We start from the raw sequence: 20,444 nt of genomic DNA on the forward strand, positions 1-20,444 counted from the left end.
AACATAGTTTTGACTCTCTAATCATCTTCTTAACCTCAAACCCCCCTACATTTTTGGCGACTCCGCTGAGGAGGCTGCTTTGTTAATGGTTCATACCCGCAGTGGTTTACACACTTCACTAGAAAAAATGGCAGAGGATGAAGTTCAGCAACCCCCATAGTAGCAAGGCTCTTCCAATGGCAGAGCAACACATGCTGAGGACCATGACCACAGTGTTGTGGTTGAGGCGGTCTAGTCACTTCAGGATACGCAAAGGGAGATCCTTATAGCATTGCAAACTCTCACTGAGGCTATTATGGCTATGGCTTCTAGGCCAGCTCCAGTGCAAGCACCTCCACTTGTAGCAGTCCCAAACCCAGTACCTAATTTGTTCCCTAGGAATCAGGCTCTGATCCAGGTGCCTCTGGTGGTACCCCAGGCGAACGTTACAACTGCTGGTTCCACTATCCAAGAGTAGACTGGACCATTCCAGCCCACTCATTTTGTCACTCTAGCCGATATACAAGCTATGCTCTAGCAAGAGCGTAGCAAGAAGCAACTACCATCTCTCCTTGACCCAGATGTGAAGCCCCCATACTCTCAAGAGATATTGGTCATGCCATACCCAACTGGGTATACAGTACCCAAGTTTATCAAGTTTGATGGAAAGCAAGGCAATGCCAGAAAACATGTGGTGAGGTTCATTGAAACTATTGGCATCCATGGTAGTGACCACTCTCTGCGCCTTCGGGAGTTCTCGAAATCACTCACTGAAAGGGCTAACTGCTGGTATGTGAACTTGGCCCCCAACTCGATCAAGAGTTGGGAGTAGATGGTGAACAAGTTCCATATGAAGCTTTTCCAAGTCCAAGAGAAAGTTACAACCCTCACACTTGGGCAAGATGTCCAAAAAGAAGGTGAAGATATACTGGACTATGTCAAGCGGTTCCAAGATAAGGCTATTGACTGTTATGAACCAGTGGATGAGGCCCATTTAGTCAGGATATGTGTGGAGGGAGCCATACATGACTATAAAATTTTCTTAGTGAACCATAATCTGCCTACCTTTTTAGCCTTAATTGGGGCAGCTAGGAATCTCAGTACCACTGGTCCTTTGCATAGATCTCGTGACAGTCACCGCTACTCTCGTAGTAGTAGAGTTGTTGCGGTAACCTTTGTAGGAGGGAGCCGCTTGCCAGGGGAGGCATCATCATCTTGAAAAAGGAAGATTTATGAGGACAGAAATCCATATCCTTCCAGCCTTGAGAATGTTAAAGCCTTGGTTAAAGAATGGGTCACCGATGGTGAACTTACTTTGCCTCTGGCTGATGTTCCCCTAACCAAGAAGGACAAAGAAAGTCCAGATTATTGTATCTATCACAGAGCCACCAGACACCCTACTAGGGACTATTGGACCTTGAAAAATATCTTTAAGAAGAAAGTTACCACGAATAAGCTGAAGTTCAAAATGCCGGTAACCGTGATGTAAGGACGGACCCTTATTCTAACCACAAGGAGAAGGGGAAGAATATACATATGATTGGCTATCTTGGGCCTGTGCGCGATCAAGTGCACATGGCGTCCTACTATGATGAGTTAGAAGAAATCACAACTTGCCAGCTCCTTGAAACAGTACCTGTGGAGGCAAAACTCGCAGATGATACTCATGCCTAGGCCTCGCAAAACTTTGTCAAGTTTCGTACCTTCTTTGACCAGCTGGGGCTGAGCTAAGCTACCAGGTTGGAAGCAACGAAGGCCCTCATCAATATTTCTGAAGTGCATCATACTGAAGTTGCTGAGGCTAAAGAGTATATACCTCAGCGTATCCAGGAGGAATATGGAGCCATTACTTTTCTAGAGGTAGACATAGCATATCCATTTCCCCATAACCGTTATCTCTTTGTCACGGCTTACATCAATGATGTGGAGTTCAAGTATGCTTTCCTTGACGGCAGAGCGTCCATAAACATCATCATTATCGACACCTTTGCGAAGGTCGGTATCCCAGAGTCCAGGATGGTTTGCCAACCCATTACCGTGACAGGTTTTGGTGATGAGAAAAAAATAACTAAGGGCCATGTTATAGTAGACTTAGCAATTGGTGAGATCCGCTCCGTACCTAAGTTTCATGCGATTTAAGCGGACACAAATTACCACATGATACTTGGCAGAACTTGGATGCACTGATAAAGAGCTATCTCGTCGAGTTATCACCAACGCGTAAAGACAAAGTTGGGAAAGCGCACAGTGATCATAAATGCATCTGACAAGCCATTTGGAGCGAAGGAGGCAGACTATTCTAATGCAGTTTTCTTTATTGAGCTGTCAACGGATGAAACTCCGAGGACTGGTAAAGTTACTGGGTAAAGTTGCCGAAGTAGGAAGACATTTGAGATGCAAAGGCTGCTCCAAAAAGTAGTGGACACAAGAGGAGCAACAAGTCCATAAGTCCTCCGCCCAAGAATGTTAAGGTGCATGAGGGCGGCAAGATAGTTTACTACCTATGACGGTCTGGGGGGCTAGACTTCATACCCTTGGAGGATGGCCCCGAGACCAACAAGTCTAATGGTGACGAATCCCATGAATGGCTGGTGGAGATTCCTGAACCCTTACCTGAGTGCATGCAAGATAGACCTAAATCGTAACAGGAAGTACTTGCTGAGGTAAACCTTAGCGACTTACGAGGGCAGAGCAGGCCCGTGTTTATCAGTGATACAATGGCCCCAGCAACTAAGGCAGAATTGATAACACTACTGAAGCAGTACAGTGACGTCTTTGCTTAGATATACGACGAGATGCCTGGTCTTGACCTACCCCTTGTCACCTATCACCTTGACACTTTTCCCAACTCTAAGCCAATAAAGCAGCATGCTCGAAAGTATCACCCAGACCTTGAGGCAAAGATTAAGGAAGAGGTAGAGAAGTTGCAAAGGGCAGAGTTCATTGAGCCTATACAGTACCCAACTTAGCTAGCAAATATTATGCCTGTGAAAAAGAAGAACGACCAGATCAGGGTCTGCGTAGACTTTCACGACCTGAACAAGGCCTGCCCGAAAGATGAGTTTCCATTGCCCCATGTTGACACACTTGTCGATTCTACTACACGCCATCAGATGTTCTCCTTCATGGACGAGTTCAGTGGTTATAACCAGATCAAAATGGCACCAGAAGACGTAGAAAAGACAGTTTTCAGAATGCCCTTGGAAAATTTTTTCTATATTGTGATGCCCATCGATTTAAAAACGCGGGGGCAACCTATCAACGGGCTATGACTGTAGTGTTCCATGACATGTTACACCACGAATTCGAAGTGTATGTGGGTGACCTGGTGATAAAGTCTACCGAAGCAAATCCGCACCTCTGCGACTTGAAAAAAGTTTTTCAGCGTTGTAAAAAATTCTGCTTAAAAATGAACCCTCTCAAGTGTACCTTTGGCATTGCCGCATGCAAGTTCCTTAGCTTTCTAGTACACCAACAGGGGATTGAAGTAGATGGATATAAGATCAAGTTAATCATGGAGATGCTACCGCCACACTCTCAAAAAGTCTTGAAGAAATTGCTAGGCAAAGTGTCATACCTCAGGAGGTTCATCCAACCCTAGCTGAGATAACCTTTCCCTTTGGGACACTATTGAAAGGGAATCACAAGTTTGAATGGTTGCAAGAACACCAACAGGCATTCGATATGGTGAAGCAAGTACTTACCTCTCCACTTACAATGATTGCCCCATAACCTGAAAAACCTCTGCTACTATACCTCACTTCTACACCTCGATCTATTGGAGCTCTACTTTGTCCAAGACATAGACGGCGTTGAGAAACCAGTTTATTATATCAGCTGTAAAGTCAATGGTGCCGAATCACGGTATACCCCAATCGAGCGCCATTACTTAGCTTGAATATCTACCACGTAGAAGTTGCGCTATTATTTTTTGGCATACTTGATCCAGGTTGTGACCAGGAGCGACCCAGTCCGCTACTTACTGAGTAAGCGTGCTCTGACCGGAAGTATGGCAAGATGGCTTTTGGCTTTAGTAGAATATGACATAACATGTGTTACTCCTAAGGCTATCAAGAGCCAAGCACTTGCAGACTTGCTAGCACATTTCCCATTTGGTGAACATGAACTACCTGGTGAGGTCCGTGTCTCAACAACAGTGGTTAAGACTTATTGGGATTTAAAGTTTGATGGAGCCTTTGGGGCTAGGAAAGGTGGAGCTGGCATAACACTCACTAGTCAAGAGAGGGAGAAGTTCCATTTGTCATATAAGTTTGAATTTGCATGTTCAAACAACGAGGCTGAAAATGAGGCGTTAATACTGGGTTTGATTGTTGCTCAAAAGAAAGGCCTCCGCAAGCTGAAAATTTAGGGTGATTCCAAGTTAGTTGTCAAGCAAACAATGGATGATTTCATCTTAAAAGAGCTCTTGTTGGCCTCGTATCGCACCATAGTTCAAAAGTTGCTCACTCAGTTTGATGATATCCAAATCCAGCACACCCCTCGAACACACAACCGTTTCCCCAATGCCTTGGCTACACTAGGCGCAAAGGTGGATATACCAGATGATAGTATAGCCATTGTCATTGCGAGAAGAACAATACCAGCAGTGTTAGCCAAAGGACATACAAAGAAAGATGCTGAGGGATGGAGAGCAGACATAATCCAACAACTGAAAACAGGCCAAGGAATGATCAGACCAGCAGAACTTGCATCATTCCTGCTCCTTAGATGAGAGTTGTATTTTCGCGGTCCCAATGACCTATTAGCAAGGTGCATCGGCAGACAAGAAGCAACTTATAAACTTAAGCAGATCCATGCTAAATCCTGTGGAGATGAAGATATCAGTCTGTACCAACAAGTGTAGAAGCAAGGGTATTACTGGTCAGAGATGGAAAAAGAAAGTACTGAGTTGCAGAGGCAATGTGTAAAATGTTAGTCCGATCCTAAAGAAGAAAAGCCCATTTCTTAAGCAGTGAGGAATAGAGGCAACCATATATTAACTACCTTGGAGGTGGCACACTGCTTGAGAACAAAGCCGATGCAATCAGAGTTAAGAGGCGGGCCTTCCACTTCTTCCTTGACCAAGGCAAGCTGTACCATAGAAGCTTCGAGGGGGAACCTTTGGTGTGTTTATTAAAGGATGAGGCAAATGAAGTGCTGAGGAAAACCCACAAGGCAAAGCATCAAGGAGCGCAGCGATTATATGGGCACCTTATTCACCTCGGCTACTACTGGCTGACAATGGAAGAAGATGATAAAAACTTTGTAAGGAGATGCCAATCCTGCCAGAAGTTTGGGAACTTGATACATGCACCAGCGGTTGAACTGCACAACATTAAGACCCTTATCCGTTTCATACTTGGCCATAGTAGGTCCTATAGCGTAGCAATCCAAAGGCCATAGATGGATACTTGCAGCGACTAAAGTTAGTACTAAGTGGGTAGAGGCTACACCGATGAGGAAGGCAGATGGGGCAGGAGTGGCCAATTTCATTAAGGAAAACATAATCTGTAGGTTTGGCATACCTAAGGTGATGTTGTCTGATAATGGGACCCCCTTCGTGAACTACCATGTGAGTAGATTGTTGGACACCTACCAGATCAAACACCACAAGTCTACCCCGTACTATCCTTAAGGGAACAGACAAGTTGAGGCAACCAACAAAACCCTCATCCGAATACTGAGTAAAATGATAGATGAAGCAGGGGCACATGGTCCGAACAACTCCCCGTAACACTTTGGGCATATCAAACGTCAAAAAGAAAGCCAACTTAGACAACCATATTTTCCCTAATATATGGATCTGAAGCTATGTTACCAGTTGAGTTGGCAGTACCCTCAGCAAAAATGGTTATGTCAGCACACTTAGTTCCAGACAGCAGGAAGAATGACATAAAGGCAGCCGAAGATAGAAGAGATCGGGCCTCGCGAGCAATGGAAAGGTATCATCAGTCCATAGCTCGCGCCTAAAATGAATCTGTTCAACACAAAGAGTTCAATGAATGGGACTTGGTATGGAAGTGGACACAATCATGCGGGGGCAACCAATCCCCAAGTTCTCGCCAAGATAGGAAGGCCCCTACAAAGTTGCTGAGGCAAGCAGTAACGGGTATTACAAGTTGACAAGAGTAGATGATGGGTTCATAATTGGCCCCATCAATGCTAAGTATGTAAAGGAGTATTTTCCTTGATTTCTTTTGTCTAGAAAAAGAGCTATAAAGTTTCTCTGTTAATACTTCCAAAAACAAAGTGTAAGAAAATGTCATACACTTAGAAAACCTATTACTCTTGTAAACACTTAGTGTGAAGGAAGTTTTTCATACTTACTGAAATTTTATCCTTGTAAAAACTTAGTCATGGCGAAGTTCTGTTCATAGCAAGAATTTTGCTCATCCTTAGAAGACATGTAAAGACAATGAAAGGAAGGCAATGAAGTAAGACTCAATATCTTTGCTTCTCATAAACATCAAAGTTTTCCATAGCATGATTACAATGTTCAGAAGGAAAAGAAGAAAGAAAAAAGATAGCAAAAGTACAAAAAAAGAGCCATAACAAAGCCACAATATATCAAATCAAGCCTTTCATGAGGGAATCCATCAGGGTCACATCCCGAGGCAATTAAGCAACCAGCGCAGAGTCCTTTTCTTTGAACCAAGCTAGGTTCTGTTGATGCTGCTCCAAGGCACCCTCACACTCTTTGATAGTCTTCTCAAAGTATGCAATCATCACCACATTGTCTACATGCTCAAGGAAGCCATCGATTGCCTGAAGCCTATCTCTCATCCACGATAGGTCCAAACCATTCCACTTAAAGCCGCTCAGATTGGCTTCAGCACTCTCCACAAACTTGCTAGAGTTGTTAGAATCTTCTTAGTAGCAAGGTCACGAATGAAACTGGTAAGTTACTCCAGTAGCACTGTCTGCACCATAGAGCCAGGAACGTTAAAAGTAGTAAAGGTGTCAGGGTGCAGTGCCTGGATGTGGGCAAGAGTGGGAGTAGCTTCGGAGGAGACTCAATAACCTAGAAAAGAAACTTTTCCTGAGGACTGAGGGGACTCTCTCACACCACTGCCAGCTTCAATTATTGGAGGAAGACTGGCAGAGCGACCAAAGGTCTGAGGATGACGCATCTCCCCTGAAGATGACTGCTTAGCAGCATTGGAATGGGTAGATGCTACTAGGTGGTGACTTGGTGAACTGACTTCGCGAGAAAGGCCAAAGCTGCCTGCACCATCATGTTGCTCCGAAAAGAGGTCGTCCATAGGGTAGTCCTCAATATTTAGATCTGGCACAACAGTGGTGTCCATGCCCATATAAAAGTCTTGTGATCCCCCAAGATTAGCTGGCACCTTAGGGAAGTGAGTGGGGTATAGATCAGCGAGCTGCTCAGAAGTTGCTTAGGCAACTGGGTCATAAGCATCAGCAACATTAGTGGTACCATGAGTGGCCACATTGACAGCTACCTCTGTGAGTTGGGCCAAATTTGGAGGGCCCACAGTAGGAACAGCCACTACATCTGCACCTCTCTCAACAACTTGAACATTGGGAAGTGGGGTCTGTAGAACCAGTGGAGATTCAGTCGACTAGGAATAACCCCCAGATACAGCTCCCAAGGGGGGTGGTGTAACTTCCAGTGGCTATCTTACTCCACGCTCTTCTCTCGGAGTCTCTAGAACAAAATCATCCCCGTCGACAGAAGACCAGTCAGAATGAATTGAATCATCAGGGTTTGGGGGCTCTACACCCTTAGTAACTACACCACCCATTGCAACTTCCATAGCAGGGGGGACTTGTTCGATTTCAGCAAGGGGGGTATCATGACCCCCTCCCATGTCTGCAGCCTCAACAACTTGCTCAGCCTCAACAACTGGCTCAGCCTCAGTAGTTGTTTCGGCCTCAACACTTGGTTATTCTTCAACATCTGGAAGTACCAATTTGTGGGTTTTGAGTCTTGTGACCCTTGAAGTAATGGGAAGGTTGTCGTCATCATCTAAATTTGAGGAAATTCCAATGGCAGTAGAAGAACCTCCGGGGCCCGAAGGTGGCATGGCCGATGGGCCCTGAAAAGGAAAAAGATCATGTGATTACTAAGGTAAAGATAAAAAACCCAAATAAGTATGAAAAAAAAAACATAGAATATTTTGTAAGTATGAATACCTTTCGGTGTCTCTTCCTACTTGGTGAGGCACGGGCCTCAACAACTGATGCTGTTGCCTCCTGGATTGCCCTCAGGCGGGAAGGAGTCATGGACATTGTTGTACCGATTGGGAAGAGAGCAACTTGCAGAGGTCGGATGGACTTTGCTCCAAATGGATGAGGATCCTCTATTGTAGGTTAGGACAAAAGCTTGAAAAGACAGAATGCACTGATCTACTTCTTGCAACCAGAGGGGAGATGAAGGATAAGTCAGGATGCGGAATGGGTTCTACTGCAGGGATGACTAGGTCATTGTTGCAAAAATTGAAGAAAGAGTTGAGGTTGTGGTGCCAGAATAGCCTGTTGCTGGGGTGAAGATGCTTTCTCTTCCAAGCGAGTGTAGCTCCATGAGGCCTAAACCCTCCACAAGTAAAGCGGTGTAATGATGAGCAAACCGCTAGAAACACTGATGAAAATTTGTCTGAAGCGGAGGGGTATGTGGGACACCCTGATCCATACCAAACTGTCTAAGGACCTTGTCCGATCGATAGACGACGCTGCACATGCCTTCCTCGTTCCATATGGGTAGAAACTCGGGGTGTATCATAGCAACGATAAGAAAGGAGTTGGCCTAGACACTGTCAAGAGAAAAATCAACATGGTGAGCCTTAAAAAAATAGAACGGAACAATAGAGATGCCTAGAAGAAACTAGGTAAAAGGGTGGAACACGTACTCCTCCATGCAGTCAATGTAGTCCACAAAAAGTCTATTGGTGCCAACACCAGACCACCTAGAGATGCAAGGGAGGGAGTGGCGCACTTGTCTTGTGACGCGCCGTCCTTTTACATCTAGGACAGGATGACCCTTTGCATCAAGGACTTTGTCAGTAAAAAAGGGCTCATGCTCTTTAGGGACGGGATTATGCCAGGAAACCGCTCATAGCAGAAAACGGTCAGGAACCGGGTGTAAACAAAGCTCCATACATCGTAGCGGCCCATAGATCTCTCAATGTCTGAATGAAAGAGGTCCAAATGAAAGTATAAATTCCTCAAGAAGAGGGGAGCCAAAGGGATCTAACTGCTGCTGCAAAGTTTGACAGCGAGAGGGAATACCAAGGGATTGATGCTCTTAGCAGGGTTGTTGGGAAGGACACAAAAGAAGATAGAATAACTAACAAAGGCAGCCAGTACAAGTTACAGCGGTAACCCGGCCCAACTATGGACTTACGACTGTCTTCGGTAATGTCACCCACAACTGGTTGCATGTCCTTGAAAAAGTGTTTCAGCTAGGAGAGATAAGTGGTCTTGTACCTTTTAGGCCTCTCTTGAAGTAGTTCCTCGGTCTTGAGATTGTACCAAGAGCCATACTTTCGTGCCTCCCAAAAGGCACCTTGGAGAGCAGTAATAGCAGTTTGTTTTACAGCAGTCAGGGATGCGGGATCAAAGGGGTAGTCCCCACAGGTGCTCAAGCGAAGGAGAACAGCAACCTCTTCAAGAGTTGGGGTTAGCTCCCCCAAGCCAGGACGAAAGTGTGAATGTCACAACTCTAGTGGGAAATAACCGTGTTAGTATTGGTTCGAACCTTGCGCACGGACAACTCCCTTGAAATCAAAATGGTGTTGAAGAGACAAACATCACCCAAGCGCAGATCGAAACCATCATCCGAAAGGATATCATCAACCCAAAGAGACCAGTTCGCTAAAGGGCCTGAGTGAGTGCGGTAATAGATATACGAGTGGAGAAAATCACCGTGCTCTACATGAAACCACAACACATAGACTGGGTTCACCATGTCAGCATCATCTAGAAAGGTCTCACCGAAAGGGAGTAGAGGCTCTTCTAGAGGAGGGGTGTTAAGAATAAAGGAGTCAACGGCCTTCCAGAACGGGTCAGCAAGCCCACCAAAGTATGGGGCCCTCCTCCACTCAATACTGGATGGGATAGCTCTGTCAGGTAAAAACCTTGTGGCAGCCATGAAGAAGAATAAAGAAAGAGAAGAAACTTTGGAAGGCAACGGGTAGAGAGAGAAGAAGACAAGGAGACAAGGAAGTGTGTTATGGCGGAAGTGGGGGACTAGTGGACCCAAAAGGCACTATTTATAGAGAAAGCAGCAAAAAGACGCCAACACGCTTCCCTAGGCCCATTATGACTGTTAGTCAAAAGGCACTTTTTCAGAGCCATCATGACTCTGCAGAAAATCGATGCAACTTCTGACCCAACCGACGCAACCCTTGGGTTACTTGCTGACATCATGCACGAGCGGGAAACAAAGAGCTTGTCCCCCACGGGCGCAGGGGTCAAATGTAAAGGGTTAGAAATTAAACCCCAAATTAAGTATGGGACTAAGTACTGAGGTCGCCCTTTTGAGGCGACTAGGAATGAAAAAGGAGCATGGGCTAAAGCCCAAGGGAAGTGGGCCAACGGTGGGCCGAAGCAGGTTCGACCCACCAAGGGTCCAAACAGACTCCATGAAGAAAAATGCCTAAGTCGAGTTGCAGAGGCAACACATGTAACGATCAAGTTGCAAAGGCAACACATCCAGCGGTCAAGTTGCTGAGGCACTTTGCCTTAGCGTTGCCATTCACAATATTGTCGGTTCCGCCGCCCTCTGAAGTTGTTGAGGGAAAGAGAAAGCCGAAGCAACTAAGTTGCGAAGGCAGCACTTGCAATGGCCAAATTGCAGAGGCACTTTATCTTGGCGCCGCCATTTCAAGTATTGTCGGTACTAGGGCTGTGCATAATACTGCCTAAACAGCCAAAACTGCACCGAATCGCTCCGAACTGCACCCAATTTTAGCTCTGGCGGGCGGGTTGGGCAGGTGAGAGGACCAGCACTTGCGGGTCGGCACGGGTGGTGGGTGAAATTTCCCAAACTGCATGTCAACCCGACCCGACCCGACCCGACCCGCCTATGTTTAAAAAAAAGAAAAAAAAAATCTGCTGTTATACCCGCTCACACACACAATAATTCCTCCATTAAACCTAATACCCACACATTTCAATTCATCTCATTCATCACATAGACAGTTCATCACTGCTGCTGTGCATTTTGCATCGATTCACACTCACACTACACAGATTCATCACCATTGTTGTGTCGATCGGCTGACGGCTGGTCATCTATCCTCACCGCCGTCGCTAGTTTCTCCTTCCCTTGCCGATTGTCTCACCGCTGGTTTCTCCTCGTCGTCGTTGGTACTCTCGTTACTCTCTCTCGCTCTTTCTCTCTCGATGCTCTATCTATCTCTTTTCTTTCACTCTCTCTGTTCTATATACTTATACTATACATATATACTGCTATATATATATATATCTTATAGCTCTTATATATCTTGTTCATATCTTGATTCATTCAGTTTATAGTGTTGAAAACACAATAAATAGGGACATTAAATCTGTTAGTTTTTATTTTTATTTTTTAAATTTGAATTGTTAACAAGAAACATATATTCAAATCTGCTTAGAATTGACTACATTGAAAACATTGCAACTGGCAAGAGCATTCGAATCTACTTATAATAAACATATATTAACAATAAAATTTGAATTGATAAATTTTAACCCATATTGTCTCTTAAAAATCAATAAAAAAATATTAAATCTTACTATTTTAATTAATAAAAATTAAATTAGAACAACATATGAACTAGCCCTAAAATTACCAAATAATCTTCCCAATTTTTGGTACTCAAGTTTAGGTGTCATTTTTGTTCTCAAGCTAGCTATCACTAATTAATGGCTTGTTTGGTTGATATGCTCTGCATCTCTCAAATTGCTTTTGCAGATTAACTCCACTTTCTCATGCCATAAAGGCTCTTATCAAGACTTAACTTGCCAATTGAAATAAAGACATGTGATTGCAGTAGGCAACAAGTTAGTTTATAAGAAATTTTCTTTCTTTATCATTTTTTCTAACATAGTGGATAATATATATATATATATATATATTTTAATCATTTGTATCAAACAAATCAAGAAAAATATTGGGTTGGAACTAATTTGAACATTTGTCAAAAACATAATCAATCAGTGTGCTAAAACTTGAACCTGGGCAGATTTCAGTTAATTTATAAATTAGATCTTTTTACTCTTTGATTCAAGTTTTATAATTTGAATTATATTTTTTATAAATCGCCAAGGCAAATCCGCCATTATTTTACAACCGAACCGTCTGTTTTTGATAAGAAAAATGACAAATTTTAATGACATTTTTATTAATCCGCCACCCGCTATACGGTTTCTATTTTTCTCTTAAACCGCACCGCCCCACACCGCGGACACCCCTAGTCGGTACCGCTGCCATTCGAAGTATTGTCAGCACTGCAGCCATCTGGAGTTGCTAAGGAAAGGAGAAAACTGAAGCAACTAAGTTGCAGAGGTAGTACTTGCTGCGCCCAAGTTGTGGAGGTATTTTGTCGGCCCCGCCGTTTCTAATATTGTCGGTTCTACCATTTGAACTTACCACGGGAAACGACTGAGGTAGCAACTACAGCCGCCACAACTAACATGTAGAGGGAACGTCTCGCTAAGGTGATAACAGCATTTGGAAGAAGCTTCCCCTCTGCAAGTAGAGGCTAATGCCGGGCGCTGATAGCAGGCCCCAAGGCATTATTAGCCCAGGGCTGATAGCAGGCCCCAAAGTTTATTAACTTGGCGCTGATAGCAGGTCCCAAGACTTACTGGTTGGAGCTAATAGCAAGCCTAGAGATACTAGTTTACCGCAACAATCTCGCGAAGATGGGAGCAGGGCAACCCGAGTGTAAGGGACTCCCTTTCCATTACCCAGGTCATGGACCTGCCTTAGTCGCATAGACAGGACTAAGGAATCCCCCTTGGGCTTGGTACTAAGGCATAACATGGCTGATAGTAGGCCTGGTTGTGGCCTTCGCCTTCGGAAGCTGGGGAGCTTGTGGTTAGGTGGCTAAGAGTGGTGGTTTAGCTGAGGTGAACACGAACATAGCCAATAGTAGGCTAATGGAGTCTTGAGAATGCATGTACTGGCTAAATAGAACAAAGAAGGCAAGTGAAGCAGCAAGGTTTACCGCTACAAGTGCACTTGTTAAGGTTTGAGCTGAAAATGCAAGTGCAGCGGCAAACACTCTCGCTGCAACTGCACTTGTTGAGGCTCAAAAAGAGAATTGCAGCACCAAACATTCCCGTCGCAACTACACTTGTTGAGGCTCAAAAAGGTAGTTGTAGAGGCAAACAGATAGTACATAGTACATGTAGAGGGACATGTGTCAGCTTCAGCCTGCTGGTTCAAGGCAGAATATTCTGTGTGATCCTTAGAGACACTTATCTTCTTTTTATTTGGCCACTTGGTGTCCTCTTGATACCAAGGAAAAGGCTATAAATAGGACCCATTTCCCAAGGTCCAAAGAGATGAATATTGGGGATTTGAGGGAGATACTGCCCATTTTGGCACATCCATTGTCTTCTTCTTGAGCTACTTATTTCACCCTCACCCAGTTGCACACTCTCCAACTGCCCAGACAGTTATTGCTCCTCAACACCAAATTTCTCTCAACACCAAACAATAGCAATACTTTGTCATCAAAGAAATTTCTGCAAAGGAATTATGGAAGTAACTGGAAGAGAAATACATGACGAAGAGTATAGAAAATCAGCTCTACTTGAAGAAGCAATTCTCTTATTTCCAGTACAAAAGAGGTACTTCAACGATAGACCATCTAAATGGCTATAAATAGGACCCATTTCCCAAGGTCCAAAGAGATGAATATTGGGGATTTGAGGGAGATACTGCCCATTTTGGCACATCCATTGTCTTCTTCTTGAGCTACTTATTTCACCCTCACCCAGTTGCACACTCTCCAACTGCCCAGACAGTTATTGCTCCTCAACACCAAATTTCTCTCAACACCAAACAATAGCAATACTTTGTCATCAAAGAAATTTCTGCAAAGGAATTATGGAAGTAAGTGGAAGAGAAATACATGACGAAGAGTATAGAAAATCAGCTCTACTTGAAGAAGCAATTCTTTTGTTTCCAGTACAAAAGAGGTACTTCAATGATAGACCATCTAAATGGTTTCAATAAAATTCTTGCTAATTTATTGAATCTAGATGTTGAAATTGAAGATGAAGATAAAGCATTATTGTTGTTAAATTCCTTATCTGACGCGTATGATCACCTGACAACCACATTACTATATGGAAAGGAGAAAATTAGTTTGTGGAGGCTTCAAATGCCTTAGTTAATAATGAGTACATGAAGAAGGATAAAGAGACCTGCAGTGACACTTCTAGTAAAGCTTTGACAGTGAGGTAGACCCTGTTCAAAGTTGGCAAGAGCTTTAACTGATAGATTTGATCCTGCGAAGGATCAGTGTGGCTATTGGCACAAGAAGGGGCATTGAAAGAAGGATTGTCCAGCTTTGAAGAAGAATAGAAAAAGATGATTCTAATTCCAATGTAGCAGATGATGATTCTGATGATTCTGAATTTTAGGTGGCCTTTGGTCACTTGTTTGATCGTGGAAGACTCGCATTTGTTGATATGGATAAGATCTTGTGGAAATCTACTTCAGATCTTGGTGGAGCTTTGGCATCATTTTGCAGCTTCTTGGAGGCATTGTCTTTTGGCGATCTTCCCTAGATCCTTGGTGACTTCTTTGAAGTCTTGTTTTTGACTTATGATTATTTCTTTCTCTTGTGGATTTGCGTCATTTGCATTGTTCTTCTGCTCCATATTCGAAGACACCAATAATGGTTGTTGAGGATTTGAGAGAAGATTGTTGAGGAGAAACTTGAAGATGTGATTCTGAATCTCATCATTGCAGAAGGACATCTTTGGAAACTTTGTTTATAGCCTTCTTGTTGTATTTGGATCGATCTCTCAATCTACTGTTAGATTTGAAGGAGACAGATCATTTGCAAACTCAATGGAGTCAATTTGAAATTTAAAGTTTGAATTTGGTATCGCTTTCGGATTTGCTTAGAAGGAGAATTTGAAGCCTCCCATTGTTTTGGATTAGTCTCCTCAGCATCAGATCAAGAGGTTTGTACATCATGGTTTGTTTGAAATTGTTGAAGTTGTCTTGTTTGGCGTTTGGAACTTGGCACCATGATGGTGTTTTGAATTTGGATCCTTATTGCAGAATAATTTGAAGAATTGGTTCGATTCATTCTGCAATTTGTCTTAGATAGGCTCGATGCATCTTAGGCATTCACTTGGTTCATTTGGCTTTTGTTTTGTGCTCACTCTGAAACACTTGTTTAGATTGGTATCTCGCCAATGTGGAGTTTTGTCCCCAAATTTTGGTGTGTAAATAGGGGTGCAAATAGTGTACAAGAGCAGAGCGAGCAAGAGCATCTGAGAGCAAAGCAAAGTGTGAGTGAGTGTGAGTTGGGTTTGAGAGTCTCTTCCTCCACCATTGTTGTATTTGTTTGTTCTCTTGAAATTAGTGAAATTCGCTCCTGTGGATATAGGCGATTTGTTGAACCACGTAAAACTTGTGTGGTTCTTGTTTGGTTACTTGTTAGCACAGGGATTATGCTAGTATATATAATATAATTCAATTGTCAATTAGTGTGTTTTTCTAACCTACTATTTGTATAAATTCTCTTAGAATTTTTTATTCAAAGAATAAATCTTGATGTTTGAAAATCCATATGTTTCAAGAAAGATCTTTAAGATTAATATTTTTTAAGATTATCACCGTTTAACAATTTTAACATTTTAAAACTAAAAGAGAGAGAAAAGAAGAAATTGGTAGTTTGAGAGGTGATTGAAACTATAAAAAGAAACAGTAATGCTTGGTGACCCGAAAATTCATGATTTGAATGTGTCAAAACGACATCGTTTTGATACATTCGAGCCATTCGGACCACCTAAATTCGGGCCATCAAACATTTTTACAAAAAGAAAAATTGTTGACTTGACTAAAAACAAATATAGCAATTAAAAATTTTGATAGCAAAGTCAGAGGAATCAATGCTCCAGTTTAAAAAAAATTACATTGCGTTGATCAGAAGGCCTTTCAATTAATTATGTTACATACATATTATATGGAGTGATTGAAACTATATAAAAGGAAAAATTGTTGACTCGACTAAAAATAAATATAGCTATTAAAAGTTTTGATAGCAAAGTCAGAGGAATCAATGCTCCAGTTTCAATTAATTATGTCACATACATTTTATATGGATTGAGCCTTTCAACTAATTATGTCACATACATATTATATGAATTGAACCTTATATTGGGATTGGGATTGGTGTTGTGCCTTGTGGCACAACACTCATGTTGTGAGGTTCCGTTGAAAGTATTATGTCACATACATATTATATGAATTGAACCTTATATTGGGATTGGGATTGGTGTTGTGCCTTGTGGCACAACACTCATGTTGTGAGGTTCCGTTGAAAGTATGTCCTGAGTATTTTATTTATTTATTTATTTATTTGGAATTTGAACTGTTTATGTTATATGATTTATTAAGCAGGTTATTTATAAAAAATTTCTGGGTAACTGGATATATGTAGCACTATGATCAACCTTAACTATGTTTAAAAAATTATCAAAATTATACCAACCGTTTGTTTTTGTTTAAAACAAATGTAGTTTTGTTATGAGGTTACAGATGTCCAATTAATCTTTTTATTTATTTATTATTTTTATGTATGATTTACTTGACGAACCTTATAATATAAACAGTTTGGATCATAAAAATAGATTTAAGACATGCCTCGACGAGTTTCACAACAACCATACTATGGCAGCAGGCACAACACCTATTCCAAATCCACCTTAGGTCAGTGAAAGAAAAATGGGGTCTTCTTCAAGTTAGGTGCCATTATTTGGAGCGCAAGGCAATGTCTTTGCATTTGCGCCGGCCCTAGTCATGTTCGTAGTAGTGGTGGTGGTGGGATGGCAGTCCTAATAGCAGTGGTAAGGTGGTGGTTGGGTGATATTGAAAGTCATGGTTACAGTGATGATGGTGGTAGTGTTGGTAGTGGTGGGGGTGGGGTTGAGGTGGTAAAGTGGTAGAGATGGTGGTCTTGGTTTTAGTGTGGAGATGGTAATGAAGTAGTGGTATTGATAAGATTTTATTTTAGAAAATATTTTTTCACTTTTCAAAGTAGAAAATATTTCAGTCCAAGTAAGTTATGGTTTTCGTTGATTCTCATTTCTTATTGTATCAATCACTAGAAAATATTTTTTGCTCAAATAAATTAGCCTAAAGGTAATAAAGATTTGGGAACCTTTGATTCTCTTCATTACATATTTAATGACCATAAATTTGGAAAGCGAATTTATCATTATTCCAAATTAAAGAAAAGTCATTTTCATAACCGTTGAACACGGCCTGGGTATAGGCCCACCAGGCTATGGCTTAGGCCCCCAAATAGACCTAAAACAGGTCCCTCTCCCATTACAGTTTAGTGTAATATATTAGGTATGTTTTAAGTCAAAAAAATAAAAATAAATGAAGGCCTAAACTAACTTAAAATAAATTGACCTATTAAAAAATTAAAAGGTCCATTCTCTCTCCCTATCTAATTCCTAACCCCAACTCTTAATTCAATTTTTCCAAAAATTTGAGAGAAGCAGCACAACAGAGCACTAACGAATTTCTCAAGAATTTAGTACAAGTATAATTGATTTATTTGCTTCTAAAAATGCAAGAAGAGCGATAATCAAGTGATACTTATTAGTTATTGTAATGTAATGCTAAGTATTTTTTATGATTTTGACAAAAATCTTTTGTCATTTACCTTCAAAAAAAATTTCGTTGAATGAAAAAAAAAAATATGTGAAGGGCCCCAAATGATCTAATGATATTTATTAGTTGATTATCAGTTTTGGACCCCGAAAATCTTAAGGCCGGGCTTGCCGTTGAATTATGTGATGAGAACTTTCATTGTAATGGAGAGGATAATAATCCAACCCGATTTTGTCCAATAACAATTACCATTACTACCTCCCACCAGAAAAATAAATGAATAAAAATTAAAGAAAAGAAAGAGAGAGAGAGATGGGTGAAGAAACTAACAAGTATAGATGAAGCACTTCCAGATGTTGAAGCATGTACCGCTTGGGAAAGCAGAATGCTCTTGAGCCATCACTTCTAGAGGAGAAAAATCTTTCCATGCCAGCTTAGGGTTGCGGCCGAGAAGATCCAAAGCCAGGTCTAATAACACATCAATTATACAGATTCGATATTAATCAATAATAATATTACTTGTACAAAAACAAAACACATAATTATGAACATAAAATTTACATATGATTTCGATTCATTCTAGATGTAGTAGAGACATACTCACAAATTGTGTTTCAGAACAAGGAACATAATACATTAATCAAAATATTGATTTCATGTTCTTAATTTTTTGATCAAATGCTATTTCATGGAGATCACAGACAATAATCACGAAGTCATGCTCAGCTCATGTGAGTTGCAATTTAATTCAACAACCCTTTTGTTTGTTTAGGAGAAATTATACTAAAAAAAAATAAAACCTATATACTAAAAGGACACTTTTAGGATCTGTTCCCCCAAAACAAACGGAGGGTAAGTACTGCTAATACTCACCATAGAATCCAACATTTATGGCAAAACGCATGAGCGTGGCGCCCGCTTCGCCTTCATAAGGTTTCGATTCCTCGTCATCTCTGGTGACAGACAGCAAGAGCAGAGTCATCTTCCTCTGACCATGCATGGCAGCCAAGTGGAGAGGCAGAAAGCCATCATTGTTCCAGATATTAGGCAAGTCTGGGTTTTTCTCCACAATCAACTTGGCTTCAATAATATTGCCAAGCACTGCAACTGCATGAAGTGCTGTATTGCCAAAGTAGTCAGTCAAAGCCAGTGCCTCCGGCTGCATCAACTCCACTAGTTTCCTGACAAACAGGATCCCCTGCCTTGCCTTAACCGCCACGAGAAGAGGCGTCTCCGAGAGGGCGGTGAGACGGGCAGTGATCGCGTTGGGGTCATTTTCAAAAATTTTACTGGCATTCTCCCAGTTGCCTTGGAGTATGGCTATGTGGAGTGGCAGGTAACAACTTATGTCTCTCTCTGCTGCTGCTGAAAATTATCAAGAACAAAATAACAGTGATTATTTTCTTTCTTTCTTTTTTTTGGGGAACTTTTGATTTTGGGGTCATGAGTGTTGTGATCTTACCAGGGATGTCATGATCAAAGTTAGGGATATTAATGCTATTCATCCATGATTGTGTTGTTGAAGGCAAAGCCATCCTTGATGGAACAAAGTAGACCACAGGCTCTCTGTTTTGAGCAAATTAAAATGCAGTTTTCATCAGTTTTGGCGTAACACTCAAGGCCCGCCTTGGCTGACTTTTCTTCCCTGTGGCATCTTTGAATTGTTCAATTCATTAGATGTTAATTAATTTAATTATCTCATATTCACTCAGGGCCGGCCCTGGCATGGGCCAGCAGGCCGTGTCCTTCAAAATAAATTTTAAAAAAAAGAGTTTTTCTTATTATGATTTAGTGTAATATATTAGGTATGTTTTAAATTTAAAAAAATTAAAAAAAGTTTAAATTAATTTAAAATAAATTGATTCATTTAAAAAAATTAACGTTGTTATCTATTGAAAATAGATCCAAAAAACGGATCCCTCTTATTATAGTTTATTGTAATATATTAGATATGTTTTAAATTCAAAAAAAATTAAAGAAGACCCAAACTAACTTAAAATAAATTGACCCTTTAAAAAATTGAAAGACCCATTTAAAATAATTAGCATTGTTATTCATTGAAAATGATTTTATAAAAAAAACTAGATTATGCAAGTATGATTAATTTATTTGTTTCTAAAAATACAAGAAGTGCGAGAATCAAGTGACACTTATTAGTTATTGTAATGTAATACTAAGTATATTTTGTGATTTTGATATAAATTTTTTATTTTTTATGTTCATTTTTTTTTTCATTTAATAAAAGAAAATATAAAAAATCTCAAAAATTTATTAACTAATTATAAACTTTGGTCTCGAAAATCGCAGGCCGGGCTGTATGCACTCTTCTTAACAAAAATATCCAAACGAAATGATTGTCTTTTAAGGTCTTGACTCAGTCTCTCTCTCTCTAAGAAACCCACATGTTTTTTGCATCAAGATTGCAGCAATCATCAAGCAAGGAATTTTTCATTCACGTTATGCCACTCTTTTACATATCTAATTATCATTTTGGTTTTAAAATTGCTATCGGATGACGACATTTTCGTGAATTTCATTGGTTGTGGTCTTGTTTCTTGCTATTGGATGACAACATTTTCGTGAATTTCATTTGTTGTTGGTAGTCTAAGTCCTTGTCTCTATACTTGAAAAAGAAGTAAGAAAT

At 41.1% G+C, this 20,444-nt stretch overlaps 1 protein-coding gene across 4 annotated transcripts in view; it reads right to left on the minus strand.

Moving 5' to 3' along the window:
• The window catches only part of LOC114323961 (uncharacterized), a 36,501-nt gene extending 17,031 nt beyond the window's left edge, over positions 1-19,470 (minus strand). The window contains exons 1-3 of one of the 4 annotated variants that reach the window (XM_082903115.1): positions 19,263-19,458; positions 18,674-19,165; positions 18,131-18,268 (exon numbers count right to left, since the gene is read on the minus strand). In XM_082903115.1, the coding sequence (XP_082759241.1) occupies positions 18,131-18,268; positions 18,674-19,165; positions 19,263-19,335 (703 nt within the window). In that variant the 5' untranslated portion in view covers positions 19,336-19,458. Of the gene's footprint in view, positions 1-18,130; positions 18,269-18,673; positions 19,166-19,262 lie in introns of all 4 variants that reach the window. The other 3 variants (XM_028271664.2, XM_028271666.2, XM_028271665.2) reach the window with 3 other exon arrangements.
• Between the last annotated feature and the right edge of the window lie 974 nt (positions 19,471-20,444).

Source organism: Camellia sinensis, chromosome 13 (assembly GCF_055761805.1).
Source record: "Camellia sinensis isolate YWXY chromosome 13, ASM5576180v1, whole genome shotgun sequence".
Taxonomy (NCBI): Eukaryota; Viridiplantae; Streptophyta; class Magnoliopsida; order Ericales; family Theaceae; genus Camellia; species Camellia sinensis.